General features: G+C 42.8%; 1 protein-coding gene across 1 annotated transcript in view; it reads left to right on the forward strand.

The window, feature by feature from the left end:
* Positions 1-21083, forward strand: part of SLC38A8 (solute carrier family 38 member 8) — a 110271-nt gene extending 89188 nt beyond the window's left edge. The window contains exons 5-10 of the mRNA XM_073576267.1: positions 426-483; positions 953-1067; positions 9126-9273; positions 15919-16118; positions 17568-17619; positions 20169-21083. Of these exons, the coding sequence (XP_073432368.1) occupies positions 426-483; positions 953-1067; positions 9126-9273; positions 15919-16118; positions 17568-17619; positions 20169-20271 (676 nt within the window). The 3' untranslated portion in view covers positions 20272-21083. The remainder of the gene's footprint in view (positions 1-425; positions 484-952; positions 1068-9125; positions 9274-15918; positions 16119-17567; positions 17620-20168) is intronic.
* The last annotated feature ends 743 nt before the right edge of the window (positions 21084-21826 follow it).

Here is a 21826-nt window from a genome sequence, read left to right on the forward strand (position 1 = left end):
ACATTAGATGACTGTCAGCTACACGATGCTTTGGCCCATTCAACGACTGACAGTCCTCTCGGCCGACTTTCCCATACACAACCGTGCGCTCCTGTGTTATCTGAGATGTCACAAATCAATATCTCTGCTGGCAGCTTATCATCTGGAGAATGCCATGGGCAGTCTGAAACTAGACATGCCGAATGAGCTTTCTTCTTAGAAATCAGTTGGCCAACGCACCCATACACATTAGACTGTTGGCCAAACCCATTGATATCTAATATGCCTGGGCACCTTTAGCTTCTGGTTTGTTTGCTAGCAACCAAGTACAGAAAAGTGATTGGGATCTCCCTGTACTTCAAAGAAAAACACTAAAAAGGCAATTGCAAGGTAGTAACGTGTGAACTGTGACTGCTTTGTGACCTTTGTTTGTTTTGCTCTTTCAGTGCATCTTCATTGGCTTCGATGTTTAGCGTGATTCCAACTATCTGCTTTGGCTTTCAGGTAATTTGCTGATATTTAAGGAATAAAATCAATAAAATGTCCTTGTCTTATTCAACATTCTATGTGGAAAAAATATTACAATGCTATTTATATAAAAAAAAAATTCCATGCCTCATTCATAATTGCACTTCTATGGTCCCCCAATGGTCTCTGGTCTTCCTGCTCAATGATCTGTGACTGCTTCACTAGCGATTGCCTGGTCCCCTGCTAGTCTTGCCTCAGTTTGGCCTCCAGTGATGAGATCTTCTCCCATGTAACCTCAAAGTTGGTCAGTGTGTCAAGAGGAGCAGAGGACTAGTAAAAGCAAGCATGGAAGCAACAGGGAAGGAGTTATTTTTGATTTTGTCTTTTCCTTAGGAAATCTGCACAATTTAATGTTGACGTGGCTCCATGGTTTACTCTTGTCTTGCAGGATAACTGCAGCAGCAATTCATCTCCTTGAACAATGCTCTGTGTTTTCATCTTTTAGTGTCATGAAGCTTGTATAACCATCTATAGCAGTATGAAGAACAAACGCCTATCAAACTGGGTCGCAGTGTCAGTGGTGTCCATGCTGATCTGTCTGCTCATTTACTCTCTAACAGGTAGAGGAAAAACTTCATGAGTGTAGATATGTCCATGTGATGACATTATTATTAATAATTATTATTATAGCACCATTGATTCCATGGTGCTTTACATGAGAAGGGGTTACACACAAATTACAGATTCACTTACAGTAAACAAACTTACAATCAGACTGATATAGAGGGGAGAGAGGACCCTGCCCTTTTGGGCTTATGGGTCGCCCTCCCAGGGCTGTGGAGTACTCGGTACCGGGCCCGATGAGCTTCAATGGGAGATGTCACGGTAGCTGGGACCCGGCCCGTGGCCCTGGGCGCCAATTGTAAACAGGGGAAAGTTTAGAAGTGATTTGTGACACCACCTGTGGTGTTCGGCAATGAAGATGTAAGCCGACGCTGCAGACAGATCCTCTGGGACAGATGGTGTGGTGCAGCAATGATGTTATAGCCCTCCACAGGCAGGGCTGTAGTCCCAGGGCAGTGTAGGTGAAGTGACACTTAGATGGTGTAGTATCGGGCGCAATGGATGTAGCAGTGCTGGGCGGGTCGGCGCAGGAATAAGTGGAGCACACCAGGGCATGTAGTTCCCAAAGCTTTACACAGTCTGTTGCAGGTACAGGTGCCCGCATCCGTGCCGTGTCCTCCGGGTCAGGAGCTCAGCCAACTTCCAGCCAACTCAGGCAAGATGAAGTACTCCTTTCCAACACTCCACCAACATATGTGCCTTTTCTGAACGTCTCCTCTTATAGTGCCTTTGAATGAAGTACTCCTAGTACTGAGTTACACTGGAGTTCCTCCTGTCAGATGTTCCTATGAACTCTACTTGTATGGCAGACAGCTGTAGCCTGCTTCGGGGACTCCTTCTACCTATTCCTGGCTCACTATCATTGTTGTGCCCCCAAGTCTGGTGTGGGAATAAAGTGGTCACTACTTCTATTCCTCTGGTGTCTGCTGCAGGACCATTAGTATCCATACAACCTCGGGGACCGGACCACAGCCTTGCACTTAGAACTTGGGGAGGGTTCTCTCTTCCCACCCTGATCCTTAGTCCTCCTATTCTCCTTACGTTCCGTACTAATCCTTCTTTCCAATGGAGAATCAAGCTTCCTTTCTGTCTCTTTCCTGTGCCAGCAAACCCAGATCACTGTGGCCTGCTGCAGCATTTCCTTCTTCCATCCCTCTCCCGGGGATCTTCTCTATCTCACTCTCTGTCCTTCTACATCCTCACTCACTGACTGACTGACTGACTGACTGACTGACTGACTGACTCAACTCTTCCCGCTCTTTTATGTAAACTCAGCTCCACCCACCTCCCAGCACGTTTCGTGTTCCATGCTACACTCCAAGCAGGGAGCCGCCAAAGGTGCTTTGCTACACTTTATGGTGTGGGGTGCAGGTGTTGGAGTGTGGTCAGGTGTCTCCACCTTACCTGAATAGTGGGACACCACACCTCAGGAGGAGGTGCAGTATCTCTGTGGTGACTGAACCCTCAGGGGTGCCACACTTACATGCTACAGGATGGTGGGGAAGGAGACAGTAGGTTGGGGGTGTTTCAGCAGATCCAGTGATGGTGAGGCGGTAGCTCCAGTAGTGGTGAGGAGGCAGCGGGATCATTGCAGGCTGTAGGCTTTCTTGAAGAGGTGGGTTTTCAGGTTCCGGCTGAAGGATCCGAGTGTGGTTGATAGCTGGATGTGTTGGGGCAGGGAATTCCAGAGGATGGGGGCTATTCGGGAGATGTCTTGGAGGCGGTTGGGTGAGGAGCGAATAAGTGTGGAGGAGAGAAGGAGGTCTTGGGAGGACCGGAGATTACGTGAGGGAAGGTATTGGGAGGTTAAATCAGAGATGTATGGAGGAGACAGGTTGTAGATGGCCTTGTAAGTCAGTATTAGTAATTTGAATTGGATACGCTGAGGGAATGGGAGCCAGTGAAGAGATTTGCAGAGGGGAGAAGCGGAGGAGTAGCGAGGAGAGAGTCACTAACATGGTAATATACCCTTAAAGTGCATCTGTCAGTAGGATCAGCCCTCCTAAGCCATGTAGGACATAGGAAGCTGAATAACCTATCTTGATAACTGCAATCTGATCTTAGTCCAGAGAAATCCACATTTTTGTAAATGAGCTGTAAAGATCTATGGGCCGGATATGGCTCTCCCGGAAAATCTGCCTCCAGTCGAGCTAATTTAAAATGATAGATTAGTTTAAGATTAACACACTGGCGCCAGTCCACTTGGCAGAGAAGGAAGGTCCACTATTCCCAGATGCAGCTGGTGAATAACAGGCTCTGTGCTGGTGCCTGTTTAAAAGAGCTAAAGCTGATAAGAAAAGAAATACACCGCGCTATACTGGGAACTGAAAAAATAATATAACTGAGTACTTACTTGCTGGTGTGTGAAAAAATCATGTGGTGGTGGATGTATGGCAGTATTCTGAGACTATTCACCTTGTCATAGATTGTAAATAGAAACACCAGCAAAAGATATCAAATGTCCATGCTATAAGGCAACTCAATATCATACTTCAATAAAGGAGGAACAACGAGTATATATAGCCAAAAGTACAAAAAAGAATTGTATTTATCAAAAGTTATACTTTAATAAATATATGTAGTACAAACATAATACGTTAACAAACATGCATGGGCATACATAAATGTCATGTGACTAACTCCATGGGTCAATATAATGACCAGGAAAAGCGGGACCCAAAATTTAAATAACACATGCACCATTCAAGAAAAAATCATATAAAGAGTTAAAGGTGGTTTAGAAACACATGTTATCCAGCGATAGGGGTTAAACAGTACTGACTTCCCCAAAGCATAAAATTCCTATACCGCTAGGTAAACAACCTCCCATAGACACTAATTAGCGCCTCTCAAAGTGTACAATTCAGTGCGCGGTGAAGGAAAGGTTTATAAAAGAAATGATATGAAATAATTACCCATAGTGGTATGTATAAAGTCCCGTTTAGACCTTGGTCCTATACCCCGACGCGCGTTTCGCGTACACAAGGTATCGCTTCCTCAGGGGGCCTCAATTACTCAATGGTGCATGTGTTATTTAAATATTGGGTCCCGCTTTTCCTGGTCATTATATTGACCCATGGAGTTAGTCACATGACATTTATGTATGCCCATGCATGTTTGTTAACGTATTATGTTTGTACTACATATATTTATTAAAGTATAACTTTTGATAAATACAATTCTTTTTTGTACTTTTGGCTATATATACTCGTCGTTCCTCCTTTATTGAACCTTGTCATAGATGTATATTGCCTTGCATTTGGATGCCAAAACTGCTAAGTAGATAATATAGGGTTAAATGGGGGTGAGCCCGTTAGTGTGTTTCAGAGGGAAAAAATAAATAAATAAATAAAATAAAATATGAACTAATCTTGATTTACTCACTTAAGGAAATCAGAACCATATAAAATACATGCTGTAAATGTAGCCATTGCCAAGTATTAAGATTGGAATGTTTCAGCCTGTTTCTGATGTAAAAAAATATAATAGTTGAAAAATAAAATGAAAGACAAAAAAAAAAAAAAGAGGGGGATAAATAGATGTTTGAGATGATAACTGAATGCTGACCTTACTGCATGCCAATTTCAACAGGCGAGGTCAGAATGATTAATCCTGTGCAAAACAAATGATGGCACAGTTCCTGCAAAGTGAATGAGCGTTAGTTACAGCTTGTGCCCACTAGTGGAACGAGGTGCTTAATTCTGGTGCACTTACTTGCAGGGCCAGTGCTCAGTGAGGCAGGCTTGGGTGCTCAGCGTGGGGGCTTCTGCTGCTAATCCGTATGGACGTGGAGACCGCTGCTGCCTCGCGCGCTCCGGCCGAGAGCAACGCTGAGGGACTCGGCGTGTGATGGGGCAGGGCTAGCGTGACGTCACGCTGGGGGTAAGACGGTGGCTCAAAGGCAGCACAATACCGACATGTTTCGAGAGATAGCTACTCTCTTCATCAGGGTTGTAATTTAAAATGAAAAGGGGTGTTACTAATGTGAGACATGTAGTGACTAACAGTCTGCTCTCATAATCTACATGTCTCACATTGGTACCTGGAGGCAGATTCTCAGGAGAGATGTCAATATCATAGATCTTAACAGCTTATTAACATATTGAGGAAAAAGCGTGGTTTTCTCTGGAATAAGACATCGGATCACAGTATCATTTTATTCTGCTTCCTATGACCTACATGTCCATATAGACTGCTTAAGAGGGTTGACCCCACTGACCAATTCTTTTTTTAATTGAGAATGAATGAAATCTTTACTTTTCTAAACTACAGAATGTATTTTACCGAAAATGGCTTTCAACTCTAAACCATACATAGGGATTTAATTTGTCACTACCAGTCTAACATGCATCAATGGAAGCCATTTTAAAATGTCACATCTTACATGAGTGGACTACTTTCTTATTGCTGTATATTTTGAGTATGCCTTAAAATTGATTGCAATGTCAATTAATCATAAGATGTGCTAATGAGTTAGGATTCCACTACCTGATCTCTAACATGTCCTGAAGGGAGGGCGACCATGTAGATGTGTGTGGCACACTGGCAGTTGTATAGGGCTGTACATGCAGAGACATGGGAGGCAGAACTTGACATGTCATTTTATTAAAAAACAGCAGAAACTTGGAAGTCAGTTTTCCATGGACTTCCCATAAATTCCCCTAATAGTCTTATTCACGTGTAAATTTTTGGTGTACCCATATTTTTCATGGGTAAAACTCTAACCTACTGTAGGCTATAGAGTTGTTCACATGTCCGGGATTTTTTTTTTCTTTACACTTGAATCAAACGGATATACTTTGGACACAGCAATTGATGTATATCACTTAAAGGTGTAAAGTGAATTAAATATCAAAGGTGATATATATCTGCTGTATCAAAGGGAATGTCAGACCATTCAGAAATGGTGCAAAACCAAAAGAGAAAACCGAACAAGGGTCAAGAAATAGTAGAACAAATGACAGCTAAAATTTAATAGTGAGGGTAAAAATGTAGCACTACAAAAATCAAGGTGCCAACACAGACAAAAACATCAATTGATAATATAATTACAATTATTAAAAAAATTATAAAATTAGTCGATATTAGAATCAAGTAAATACCCCAGGTAATGGCTACAAAAAATGGTTATATTGCACATGATAAAAACCTAGAGGAAGAAAAAGGAGATGAGGACCAATCTTGCACTGGCTGTGTGACAAACGAATATATTGTTATAATTTGTTAATGGTAAAAAGTGCAAGGAGTGTGAGTATATGATCACAGCAAAAAATAATAAATTTAAAAATATGTAAATTATATAGGCTTAATACACTGCTCAAAAAAAATGAAGGGAGCACTGAAACAACAGAATATAATTCCAAGTAAATCAAACTTCTGTGAAATCAGACTGATCACTTAGGAAGCAACACTGTTTGACAATCAACTTCACATGGTGTTGTGCAAATGGAATAGACAACAGATGGAAATTATTGGCAATTATCAAGACACCTTCAATGAAGGAGTGGTTCTGCAGGTGAGGACCACAGACCACATGATGTTTTGGTCACTTTTGAATGTTAGTTGTGCTGTCACACTCGTGGTAGCATGAGACGGACTCTATAACCCACACAAGTGGCTCAGGTAGTGCAGCTCATCTAGGATGGCACTTCAATGGGAGCTGTGGCAAGAAGGTTTGCTGTGTCTGTCAGCGTAGTCTCCAGAGGCTGAAGGTGCTACCAGAAGACAGGCCAGTACACCAGGAGATGTGGAGGGGGGCCGTAGAAGGGAAACAACCCAGAAGCAGGACCGATACCTCAGCCTTTGTGCAAGGATGAACAGGAGGAGCACTGCCAGAGCCCTGCAAAATGACCTCCAGCAGGCCACAAATGTGCATGTGTCTGCACAAACTGTTAGAAACCAACTCCATGAGGATGGTCTGAGGGCCTGACATCCACAGATGGGGGTTGGGCTCACAGCCCAACACCATGCAGGGCACTTGGAATTTGCCACAGAACACCAGGATTGGCAAATTCGCCACTGGCGCCCTGTACTCTTCACAGATGAAAGCAGGTTCACATTGAGCGAATCCTGCTTTGAGCAGGGGGTTGGACCAGATGGCCCAGGAGGTCCCTTCCAACTCTACGATTCTATGATTTCTATGAGCACATGTGACAGTCTGGAGATACCGTGGAGAGCGATCTGGTGCCTGCAACATCCTTCAGCATGACCGGTTTGGCAGTGGGTCAGTAATGGTGTGGGGTGGCATTTCTTTGGAGGGCCGCACAGCCCTCCATGTGCTCACCAGAGGTAGCCTGACTACCATTAGGTACCGAGATGAGATCCTCAGACCCCTTGTGAGACCATATGCTGGTGTGGTTGGCCCTGGGTTCCTCCTAATGCAGGACAATGCAAGACCTCGTGGCTGGAGTGTCAACAGTTCCTGCAAGATGAAGGCATTGAAGCTATGGACTGGCCCGCCCGTTCCTCAGACCTGAATCTGATTGAGCACATCTGAGACATCATGTCTTGCTCCATCCACCAACGTCATGTTGCACCACAGACTGTCCAAGAGTTGCCAGATGCTTTACTCCAGGTCTGGGAGGAGATCTCTCAGGAGACCATCCACCGCCTCATCAGGAGCATGCCCAGGCATTGTAGGGAGGTCATACAGGCACATGGAGGCCACACACACTACTGAGCATCTTTTCCTTGTCATGAGGCATTTCCACTGAAGCTGGATCAGCCTGTAATTTGATTTTCCACTATAATTTTGAGTATCATTCCAAATCCAGACCTCCATGGGATATTCATTTTGATTTACATTGATAATTGTTTTATTGTTCTGAACACATTCCACTATGCAATGAAGAAAAATTTGCAACTGGAATATTTTATTGAGATATCTAGGATGTGGTATTTTAGTGTTCCCTTTTATTTTTTTGAGCAGTGTACTTCTTGTTCATTGAACATTTTATGCCGTAATTCTTCCCATATAAAGCTTTATTTCCTTTATATCATATATCTTTAAGCATCAATATGGCACCTGTGTTCTATCAGTTCTTTACACATATTTATATCGTTCTGTGACCAGACAATATTCTCCTTTCTTCTTTCCCGTCTCCGTTCCTCCCCCAGCTTTTCTATTTTCTGCACATTATTTGATATACATTGTGTTTTACTTATAATTGATCATGATTTATGATTGTACTTGGTTTTAATTGATATATCACAGTTGTATTTTGTTGTCACTTTGCACATGCACTCTATCCGATCAGGTCTCCTTAGCGTCTTGACTCGCTGTGATTTCTCAGTGCAGATGGCGCGCTGTATTGACATCAGTGTGACCTCTGCACTGAGACGCCACAAGGAGTAAGAAGACATTGAGCAGACATTGGTGTATTAGGAATGGGAGAGGTGAGTATTTGAAGCCGGGGCCAGCACTGTCATCAGGCCCTCCCTGACTCAACCTACAGTGCGCCAAGTCTCAGTCCAGATCGGCTCATCACATTGGTCAGCAGCAGGCATTTCCGCAGTAGAATGCAGTCACTTCTCCATGCCTTCGGCGACTCACATGACTCTTCTTCCAGGACTGGTCCTGATTGCACTGCCATGGCAGCCTTTTTTAGTGCTTTCATAGTACAAACATCAGGGGTGGGGGGAAATTCAGAGGGTGCTTTTTTGTTGTTGTTGTTGATGTTGTCAGATTGCAGAGAACAGCATCGTTTTTTTATGGACTGTCCATAAATTTACAGACTGGCAACTATACTTTGGATTCAAAAGCGACACTATGGAGAAATTGCTGCTTATAATTATATCACAATTCATCGCCATATAATACAATGTTTGACCATGGAATAGAATGAGAAATTAGTATTATATAGTCTCCCAAATTGCACAAGTAGGTAGTGTGCAGCACATGAAAACACCTCTCGGTGTGAGTTCAGCATACACACATGTAGGGATTCCCAGTCAATCTCCCATGCTGGCGCTTACCAGGCCTGAATCCGTGTACTTTTGTGATCTGACGAGGGGAGATGCGTTCAGTTTGCTTTATCTATCTTCTTCACCTTCAGGCATCTATGGATACCTTACATTTGGGGAAATCGTAGCGGCGGATATCCTGATGTCCTATCCAGGCAACGATGCTGTCGTTATAGTAGCCCGATTGTTGTTTGCCATCTCGATTATCACCATCTACCCAATCATACTTCTACTTGGAAGGTAAGCGTCTCTTGGCGTTCAAGATTATATCACAGTAGGTTCTTGCTAATGGTGAAAAGCTGTACAAAACTGGATTTCCTCATGTTCTCCTCATTAAAGGGAATATTTCAGTAGGGTTTCACACCCCAAACTATATGCAGTCTGGGCCTTGCTGACTCAGAGGAAAGTGAGGTACTAGTTTAGGACCATCCTGATGGGGTATGTCTTGTTAAGTGGGGATGGCTTTTATACTTTATTTTTTTATTCTTCACTATGTTCTTTACATGTATTTCTGTTTTTTGCATGGTATTTGTTCATTGTTTTTAGTCTAGGTTTTATTTGTGTACGTAGCTCTTTCAAAGACAAGGCCAGCAATACCTTTACATGGCTAGTCCATTCCTCTGTTCTGAGAAATCAACATTTGAAATGATACGCAAATGAGGCTAAGCAGTTATGGTAGATCTGAAGCCTCTGCCACTCCAGTTCTACTCACTGCTGCCTCATGATCCACTGACTGCCCTTTTGCCTGAAGCCACACAGCAGAGGTTCTCAAGCTAGAGCTGGCAGCTCTGCAAGAATAGAGCCGAAGTGACAGAGGCTTAAGATCTACAGATAGCACTTCAGCCTGATTTGCTTATCCATTGAAACACTGATTTCTCAGTAAGCGAAAAATGGGCTCTCTCTATGTAAAGGTTTTGCTGGACTTGCCTTTAAAAGTGATACATGCACATAGAAATGGTTTTACAGGTGCAATCCTGCTGATAGATCCCCCCCCCCCCTTTTTTTTAAGGTGTATGCTTTGGAGAATCCCTTTTTGTTACCAGCATTCCCAGACAGACAATAATTGCATCTGCTGAGGCTGCAGTGACTGGATGTAATGTGTAGCGATACCCAACACAGTAATAAGGACCTTCTCAATGGATTTTCTAAACTTCACAACCCCTCTTACAAATAATAATGTTAGTCCTGGTATTTGAAAACCCAGCATGTAATGGGAGATTTCATGGCAATGCTGGTTACAATACAACTTGTCAATACTATCTGACATGTTATAGTGTCTCTATTGTAACCATGAACACTGCCTTATCAGACTGAAGAGGATGGGAACTCCAGTGCCACCTATTGGAAGCGGCAATCCTAAAAGTCAATATTGACCCTTTAACTAGTTTTGTCACATGGCTTTTATTAAAGTCATGTGGCAAAGCTCGTTCAAGGGTCGCTATTGACTTATAGGATCGGTACATCCAATAGGTGTCATGTATGTGCATATTTAATTTCCCAGATGAACATTGCATTGCCTAGAAGTCTCCTTACATTGGTATGTCACTCTCTTCAAGGAGGAACTTTACTCTTAGAACCTAGGCTAACCATGTAACAGACCACTGATCGCCCATAGTGCATTGCTCTGATAAAGGGGACGTCTTTAATCTAATATATAAAGCTCAAAGTGTGTTCGTATGTGTGTATGTATGTATGTCCGGGATAGGCATCCGCACCGTCACAGCTACAGTCACAAAATTTGGCACAGTCACACGTCTGGACCCAGAGAGCGTCCTAAGCTATGTTTTGAGGCAAAATTTTAACCCCGCGCATTCCAATTCACCAAACAATTTTGCCCCTATCTACATACTGGGGGAAAAAGTGTGTGCACGTCAAGCCCCGCCCCTCATTATGATGTCACAATGGTTGCCATGGCGATGCTGATGTCATCATAGGTTGCAAGCCCCGCCGCTCATTATTATGTCATAATGGTTGACTATGGGATGGAGGATGTGTGATGGGTATATGGGCACTGGACTATGGGATGGAGGATATGTATGATGGGTATATGGCACTGGACTATGGGATGGAGGATATGTATGATGGGTATATGGGCACTGGACTATGGGATGGAGGATATGTATGATGGGTATATGGCACTGGACTATGAGATGGAGGATGTGTGATGGGTATATGGGCACGGGACTATGGGATGGCGGATATGTATGATGGGTATATGGGCACGGGACTATGGGATGGAGGATGTGTGATGGGTATATGGGCACTGGACTATGGGATGGAGGATATGTATGACAGGTATATGGCACTGGACTATGAGATGGAGGATGTGTGATGGGTATATGGGCACGGGACTATGGGATGGCGGATATGTATGATGGGTATATGGGCATGGGACTATGGGATGGAGGATATGTATGATGGGTATACATTATGGGAATGGGACTATGAGATGAAGGATGTGTGATGGGTATATGGGCACTCCACTATGGGATGGCAAATATGTATGATGGGTATATGGGCATGGGACTATAGGATGGAGGATGTTTGATGGGTATATGGGCATGGGACTATAGTATGGAGGATGTATGATGGGTATATGGGCACTCGACTATGGGATGGTGGATATGTATGATGGGTAGAGTTGAGCGATACCGTCCGATACTTCAAAGTATCGTATCGGATGGTATCGGCCGATCTTTAAAAAAAGTATCGGTATCGCCGATTCCGATACCGGAAGTCCCATTCAAGTCTATGGGACTTCCGGTATCGGAATAAGAAAAACCCTTTCCTGCCCTTGTACAGCCTCTCTGGGGTCTGTACGGGCCTTTCGGGGGGCTGTGCCGGCCTGCCAGGGGGTCTGTGCAGGCTCCGGTGGTCTGTGCCGGCCTGCCGGTGGTCTGTGCAGGCTCCGGGGGGCTGTGCCGGCCTGCCGGGGGGCTGTGCCGGCCTGCCCGGGGGGCTGTGCCGGCCTGCCGGTGGTCTGTGCAGGCTCCGGGGGTCTGTGCAGGCATCGTCCGATGGGACTACAAGTCCCATCGGGCGATGCCTGCTACCATGACAGTGATTGACACATTAGCCAATGATGGGACAGTAGTAGTCCCATCATCCGGCTAATGTGTTAAATGTAAAAAAAAAAAAAAAAAAATTACATGCTACATACATACAACATGCATACTACATACATGCTACATTCATACTACATAAATACTACATGCAACATACATACTACATATATACTACATGCATGCTACATACATACTGCATGCTACATATATACTACATACATGCTACATGCATGCTACATGCTACATACATAACACATATATACTACATGCATGCTACATACATACTACATGCTACATACATACTACATACTACATATATACTACATGCATGCTACATACATACTGCATGCTACATGCATGCTACATACTACATACATACTACATGCTACATACATACTACATATATACTACATACATACTACATACATACTACATGCATGCTACATGCATGCTACATACATACCACATACATAACACATATATACTACATGCATGCTACATACATACTACATGCTACATACATACCATATACATACTACATGCATGCTACATACATACTACATGCATGCTACATACATGCTACATACATACTACATATATACTACATGCATGCTACATACATACTACATGCTACATACATACTACATATATACTACATGCATGCTACATACATACTGCATGCTACATACATACTACATATATACTACATACATACTACATGCATGCTACATGCATGCTACATACATACCACATACATAACACATATATACTACATGCATGCTACATACATACTACATGCTACATACATACCATATACATACTACATGCATGCTACATACATACTACATGCATGCTACATACATACTACATGCATGCTACATACATACTACATGCATGCTACATACATACTACATGCTACATACATACTACATATACTACATGCATGCTACATACATGCTACATACATGCTACATACATGCTACATACATACTACATGCATGCTACATACATACTACATGCTACATACATACTACATATACTACATGCATGCTACATACATGCTACATACATACTACATGCATGCTACATACTACATGCTACATACATACTACATATATACTACATGCATGCTACATACATACTACATGCATGCTACATACATACTACATGCTACATACATACCACATACATACTACATATATACTACATGCATGCTACATACATACTGCATGCTACATGCATGCTACATACATACTACATACATACTACATGCTACATACATACCACATATATACTACATACATACATACAATACATTCATACAATACATACATAGACATACAGTACATATAACATAGAGTAACATACTTACCAATACTTGTCACATTGTTCCCCGAAGCCATTGTCTTTTCCGGAATAAATATTAACATAACAAACCACAAAAATACTCACCCACGATCCGAAGCAGTCCACGAGTGTGTCCCACGACGATCTTGGGTAGAGAACTGCAGCATCAGCTGTTGCTGCCGTTCTCTACGGGCTGCAGGAATCCAATGACGGAAGGTAGGTATCCTTCCGCACTGTATTCCTCCGCCACTTAAAAAAAAAAAGTCCCTAGTCTCACTTTATGCCATTGCTGTGTGGGAAATTCCCACACAGCAATGGCATAAAGTGAGACTAGGGACTTTTTTTTTTTTAAGTGGCGGAGGAATACAGTGCGGAAGGATACCTACCTTCCGTCATTGGATTCCTGCAGCCCGTAGAGAACGGCAGCATCATCTGATGCTGCAGTTCTCTACCCAAGATCGTCGTGGGACACACTCGTGGACTGCTTCGGATCGTGGGTGAGTATTTTTGTGGTTTGTTATGTTAATATTTATTCCGGAAAAGACAATGGCTTCGGGGAACAATGTGACAAGTATTGGTAAGTATGTTACTCTATGTTATATGTACTGTATGTCTATGTATGTATTGTATGAATGTATTGTATGTATGTAGTATATATGTGGTATGTATGTAGCATGTAGTATGTATGTAGCATGCATGTAGCATGTAGTATGTATGTAGCATGCATGTAGTATATATGTAGTATGTATGTAGCATGCATGTAGTATATATGTAGTATGTATGTAGCATGCATGTAGTATATATGTAGCATGTATGTAGCATGTAGTATGTATGTAGCATGCATGTAGTATGTATGTAGTATGTATGTGGTATGTATGTAGCATGTAGTATGTATGTAGCATGCATGTAGTATATATGTAGTATGTAGTATGTATGTAGTATGTATGTGGTATGTATGTAGCATGTAGTATGTATGTAGCATGCATGTAGTATATATGTAGTATGTATGTGGTATGTATGTAGCATGCATGTAGCATGCATGTAGTATGTATGTAGCATGCATGTAGTATGTATGTAGCATGCATGTAGTATGTATGTAGTATGTATGTAGTATGTATGTAGCATGCAGTATGTATGTAGCATGTATGTAGTATGTATGTAGTATATATGTAGTATGTATGTAGCATGTAGTATGTATGTAGCATGTATGTAGTATGTATGTAGCATGCATGTAGTATGTATGTAGCATGTATGTAGCATGCAGTATGTATGTAGCATGTATGTAGTATATATGTAGTATGTATGTAGCATGCATGTAGTATGTATGTAGCATGTAGTATGTATGTAGCATGCATGTAGTATGTATGTAGTATATATGTAGTATGTATGTATGTAGTATGTATGTAGTATATATGTGGTATGTATGTAGCATGTAGTATGTATGTAGCATGCATGTAGTATGTATGTAGTATTTTTTTTTTTTTTAACATTTAACACATTAGCCGGATGATGGGACTACTACTGTCCCATCATTGGCTAATGTGTCAATCACTGTCATGGTAGCAGGCATCGCCCGATGGGACTTGTAGTCCCATCGGACGATGCTTGCACAGACCCCCGGACATCAGCACAGACCACCAGCAGGCCGGCACAGCCCCCCGGCAGGCCGGTACAGACCCCCACAGGGTGCACAGACCACCGGCAGGCTGGCACAGCCCCCCGGCAGGCCGGTACAGACCCCGGGCAGTCCACACAGCCCCCCGGCAGGCCGGCACAGCCCCCCGGCAGGCCGGCAGAGACCCCCGGAAGGCCCGAAATGACGGCGCATCATGATGCGCACACACCGCGCATCATGATGACGTCAGGCCGTCAATCAACTGAACTTCCGATTCCGATGCCGAATTCCGATATTGAAAAAATATCGGAAGTCGGTATCGGAATTCCGATACAGCAAGTATCGGCCGATACCCGATACTTGCGGTATCGGAATGCTCAACACTAATGATGGGTATATGAGCACGGGACTATGGGATGGAGGATAATTATAATTTGCTATAACTAACCACAGTTAGTTACTATGCCCGGGCAGCGCCAGGCTCTTCAGCTAGTTTGCAAATAATTCTTAAAAAACTCTTCAATCCCTGGCTGCTCTGTGAAATCACATGGCCACTGAGGCAATCGCCAGCCTCTGTTTGTAGTGGTCACAAAATGAAGCACGTCATGTGATTTTCCTTTTTTTTTTTTTTTTTTTTCTCTAACCATAACCCCATTTAACAACTTGCAAAATGTGGATTTGATCACTCCATTGACTAAAGAATATACCGTAGTTACAGTATCAGTTAGAAGCATTGTATGTAAAATACTGATCAAGTAACAACATACGTTTATGTATATAGAAATATATATTGTAAAACTCTACTCAAAGGATTTTTTTTCTTGGCAAATATACATTTCTCTTCTATCCCTGCCCCAGATCTGTCCTTCAAGAAGCCTGGTTGGATCACAAATACATGACTGCATATGTAACGGTCTCCTATGAACGGTGCGTCAGGGTCACACTGACAGTGCTCTGGATCCTAGTGACCCTGATCATTGCTTTGTTTGTTCCTGACATCAGTGAGATCATCTCTGTCATAGGAGGAATTAGTGCTTTCTTCATATTCATCTTCCCAGGTAAACCTTCCCCTGACCAAAATTCCTTAAAGTCAGCAAGATTAAGCCCTTAACTATTTTATATCAAGATTTAGATATTTCAAAAACTTGTCCAGTAATACTTACAAGGCCATTCCATGCCTCCATTAATGATTAATCCGCTTTTGAATTGATATTCAAATAAGGCTGAAGGGCTATCTGTAAATATGAAGCCTCTGTCACTCCAGATCTATTCCCTGCCCAGCTCCACCTCCTTCTACTTAACTGACCGCCTTTATGCTGTGACTTCAGCCAAAGAAGTCTTCAGTCAAGTAGAAAGAGGCGTCGCTGTGTAAGCAGGTTGCGGGATGCAGTGACAGGCAGACGGCAGAGCAAGGGTTAACCAGTTTAACAGCTTTAACAGGGGATGAACTCCTTGCAGGGAGATGAAGGTTTAAATGTGAGTATAGCTGTCCAATTATAAAGGATATGAAAAGTCAATAAACAAAACAACTGGAGTTCTTTGGTACACTTAGCGTGCCGGGGGTCCTTCAGGCTGCAGGTACTGCTTGGGGGTTGATGGTGCCAACAATGACTGGCCCGGCATTGATCCAAGGAGATTTTGTTAACAACGGCGGTCCGTCTTCTGGCGGCAACGGTCGGTCTCCGGAACCTTCCGCTGAGCCCCTAGTCCATGAGCATATGCAGCCAGAACAATCAAGGCCACAATACTTTCAGGGTACACCGTAGGTGAGCAGGAATATGCCGGCAAAGTGGGCCACAGTCGTCTATCCGGCACCCAGTTCTCTCCTGCAGACCCGTGTGCTGTACTCACTGTTGCAGCACACACTGCACCCCCCTCTCAGCTTGTTAACGGGTATACTGTGCTTCTCCCTCTGTAGTCCCAACTGCTGTCGGCGGGAATCCCAAGACGCAGGCCGGTGCAGTCCTGTGGCTCAAGAGATGGAGCACACCTCTCTGTTCTGCCTGCTCCCGCCAAGACTGACTGCGCGCGCTGTGGCTGTAACCGCTTGGCCACACCCCATGCTTCCGAGTGCAAAGGTCTGTCCAGTCTCTTACTCTTTTCCCCCGACAACAGAGGAGACAGCCCTGACATTTCCGGACCTGGAACAATATGGGTACCCACGGCCCGGTTCTTCTCCTTACAGCTGGGCAGGGAATAGAGCTGGAGTGAGTTATTTGGAAAATTGTACCACATCATCTATGATGGGGAATCTGTCAGCAGACATTTATAATGTTTCTCCTATTCTTTTGGTATTGCCACTGAAGTACCCTACTTGTCACCATAGCTGGAAATGATTCTCTATGTAAATGAGGGCACCAGAGCCTTCGTCACTAATGCCAACCGCAAGCCGAATCCTACCCTAAAACTGACCAAGCTTGACCTTGAGTATTTTTAGAATTTAATGCAAATGTCAATCACATTTGTGACTTTTTTTTACAAGTGCATTCTTCTTTTTTCTTTTATAGGGCTGTGTCTAATTTGTGCTATGGAATCCGAAGCAATGGACCAGAGGAAAAAGTAAGTGATTTTATATGTAATACTGTTTATGGATGTGAAAGGTGCAGACAGATGCATATTTCTAAGTTCTAGTGATCTGTGTTTTCATTTGCTGTAACGTTCAATTTTTCCAGGAATTATAATTTCTTAACCAATTTTAAATTAAAAAAAAAAATAATCTGTGCCTGGATTATGGTGAGAACACAGGTCAACATGTCATGTGGCATCCACTAACCAAGTCACTACAGCTCTTCCTAGGCACTCCCAGCAGCACAACTTGCATTTAACAATCTGCATATAGACAACGATGGATCATTTCTTTTTTCCAAAAACAATTTTAGGATAATAGTGTTTTAATTGGAAATGTTATTGTTAAGCTTCTTCAGCCTCTATGTATCACAGTGCATAGACTGCCGGATGAGTCACCAGTGAGCTCGTTCTGAACGCTTCTATACAAATTTATGACAACAAAAAATGGCTGTGGTCCTATTACTCTAGAACAATGTTCCCCCAACTCCGGTCCTCAAGAGCCACCAGCGGTTCATGTTTTCAGGATTTCCTTAGTATGGCTCATGTGATGATTGCAGTACCTGCACAGGCAATAATTCCATCACATACTAAGGAAAATCCTGAAAACATGACCTGTTGGTGGCTCTTGAGGACCAGAGTTGGCGAACACTGCTCTATAATATAATTCAAGAGCTAAGGACTACACCCAGCCCACTGGCAGTATTCGTAATTAAAGGAAACCTGTCACTATGTTTTCCTAGTATAAAGTAGGGTAAGCACCAGTAAACCCTCTTTTATAACCTTGTATTATGGTTTATGTATGTTCCCAATTGACTACGCAAGGCAAAAAATAGCTTTTTTTACTCATACACTGCGGTCCATTCCGATGGGCATCTCTGGTCTTGATCTGGCGCCTCCTCACCTTACGATCGCCATCCTTCCTTGCTTCATGAGTAGAACGCATCCTACGTCTTGCACACAGCACCCCCACCCCCTCCCTCATCCCATCGTGCTCTGGCACAGTCGCACTTCTCTCTGCCGTAAAGTACTGTAGTGGGCTTGTGCTGGCAAAAGCCAAAGAGCGCCGATAAGGCATAGGTAAAGCCTCCTATGTCATACACAATGTCCTCCCATCGCACTCATGTACAGGTGCACTTCTGTCCTGCCGAGGGCACAGCAAAATACTCAAGCACCACACCACTGCACCCTTGGCAGGACAGACGTGCGCCTACACAGGAGTGAAATAGGAGGACACTGTGTGTGACCTAGGGTGCATCATTCACACAAAGCGGGTAAAGAGGATTGTGATCGTAAGAAGAGGAGGCGCCGAATCATGACCAAAGATGCCCATTGGACAGGACATCAGTGTATGTGAGTAGAAGTTCTTTTTCTGTGACTTTTATAGACAATTGGGTACATTGATAACAATACTAGAATGCTGTAACATAGGGTGTACAGGGGCTGGCCCTACATTGGGAAAACATGGTGACCGGTTCCCTTTAACTCATTCTGCAACCAGCTATGTACTATTATACATAGAGGCTGTAAAAGCCAAATGGTTAAAATATTTATTGCATATCTGATTTTAAGCAAAGAACAAGTGTTTGTGTAAAAATGCCCCAGAAGGTATTCACATCCTTTAAAGCACATCTCTTCCTCACTGAATTCTGTTGCTGCGATGTCGACAAGATGAAAAGGCAAGGCTCTGGGAAGAGTCCAAAAAGAATTGTCATTGCACTCACAGGTCTCTAGTCCACCTTATTCTTGTGCCTCAGTAAGAATAATACAAGACCACTCAAAATGCTTGTGCATGCGCTCATCATCTCCTATCTCGACTACTACAACATCCTTTTCTGTGGCCTCCCTGCTAACACTCTCGCACCTCTCCAGTCCATCCTTAACTCTGCTGCCTGACTAATTCATCTCTCTCCTCGCTACTCCTCCTCTTCTCTCCTCTGAAAATCTCTTCACTGGCTCCCACTCCCTCAGCGTATCCAATTCAAATTACTAATACTGACCTACAAGGCCACCTATAACCTGTCTCCTCCATATATCTCTGAATTAATCTCCCGATATCTTCCCTCAAGTAATCTCCGATCCTCCCAAGCCCTCCTTCTCTCCTCCACACTTATTCGCTCCTCACCCAACCGCCTCCAAGACTTCTCCCGAATAGCCCCATCACGTCCGGCTATCAACCATACTCGGATCCTTCAGACGGAACCTGAAAACCCATCTCTTCAGGAAAGCCTACAATGATCCCCGCTGCCGCCTCACCATCACTGGAGCTGCTGCAAACCCCCAACCTACTGTCTCCTTCCCCACCATCCTGTAGAATGTAATCCTGAAAGGACAGGGTCCTCTCTCCCCTCTGTATCAATCTGTCATTGTTAGTTTGCTTACTGTAAGTGATATCTGTAATTTGTATGTAACCCCTTCTCATGTACAGCACCATGGAACCAATGGCGCTATATAAATAAATATTAATAATAGATGTGTAAAATGTTGTGACTGGTAGGTAAACTAATTTCTGACATTGGCTATACTATGTCTCCTGTCTGCAGATCATGTCTCATCGCCTGGGGGATCATCTCTGTTCTCTGTGGAGCCTTCATATTTGGACAGAGTACGACCATTGCAGTTATGGAACTTCTGCATAAGTTCTGACATGTCACACTTATTTGTCAAATGTTCTGTCATGTCTTATTTAACTTTTCTATACTCCTACATTTCCTACAGGGAAATGGTAGATGTAATATGGAGTTATTGGTATTCCTAGTCAAAATGGTGAAAAGAACAGTACAACAACCATATAGAAGCCAGACTAATGGTTTTCTGCAGGTTGTAGGAGAAATCGCCCTGGAAACTAAGTCCTTATATGAAATTTAATCCACATACTTGTTCATATACACAATTTTTATTACATGATGAATTGAAGAATCTCTGTGACAATCCACTTTTCTAAGTGAAAACAAAAAAGTGAATGTCCACTTTTATCATACCAGTTTTTAGTTTTAAATTCTGTACTTTGGGACAACAGCAGTGAATGAAAATCAGGACTTTGGGGTCAGAAAGTCCTCAATATTTGACCTCATTTCTCATTAGAAGCAAAATTGAGGGGGGGGAAAGGGTTAAAAAGGAGGCTGGAGAAATAAAATTGCATTTTTTTAATCTTTTTTGTGGGGGGGGGGGGCTTTGTGTGTTGTATATGTCATCTAATTTTATTCTGCATGTATGTTATGGTTGTAATCGTAAAAATGTCTTTTTAATGTTACTACTTTTCACAAAACTTATTTTAATTGTCGTCGCATTCTAAAATTCATCACTTTGATATCTTTTTTAATTTTGTCAATAGGATTGCTTTTTTCTTTAAGCAAGTCAAATTGTTTTTAACAGTATCATGTTGGGGTGCACAGGACTTTTTGGTTGATTATCTTGCCCTCTGAAGAGCAGAATAATAAAGGGGGTTTTCCCCATGAGCAATGTACATTTTAATCAATAGATATTGAAGTTTAAAATCTCCACAACTGGATATGTTAAAAAATTGTTCCTGTGCTGAGATAATCTAAATGTGCCCCTGCTGTGTACTGTGTAATGGCTGTGTATGACCGTGCAGGAACATGCTCTGATCATACCACAGCACCTGGGCAGGGGAGGAAGCAAAAGACTATACAGACAGGACCGCACAGGATCACAGCTGATGGGGTTATTTGAATTTGTGTGTAATATATATCTTTATTTTTTACTGTATTTTATTCATTTGTTATGCTTATTAATATAGTGACATTAGTTCCACTGCATTTTACAGACATCAGTACTGTTAAAAGACACACTGATTGGGTAGGAAGAAAGCTGAGTACCTGGCGGAAACCCATGCAAACACGGGGAGAACATACAAACTCCTGTCAGATGTTATTCTTAGTGGGATTAGAACCCAGGACCTAAGCACTGCAAGCCTTCTGTGCCAACCATGGAGCCGCCCTAGTATCTTAGACCCCTTAAATACTGTGCCCTCCTTGTAGATTTGTTGCGTTTCACTTTTTTTCCCCTTGATCAGATTTATCAAAATCTGAAGGGTTTCCTGATGCCAGCAAAGTGAACAAGAAGCCTGAAGTCTCATACACACGTTGCTTATTTTTTGACGTGTAGATTTAAATCTGTAGCATGACAACTTTCAGTGTTTTTGCTTCAGATTTCATTTCACCCATACTAAGGAGTTGGG

This window comes from Dendrobates tinctorius, unplaced genomic scaffold (genome assembly GCF_039654945.1).
Source record: "Dendrobates tinctorius isolate UK_male_01 unplaced genomic scaffold, ASM3965494v1 ptg000048l, whole genome shotgun sequence".
In the NCBI taxonomy this organism is placed as follows: domain Eukaryota; kingdom Metazoa; phylum Chordata; class Amphibia; order Anura; family Dendrobatidae; genus Dendrobates; species Dendrobates tinctorius.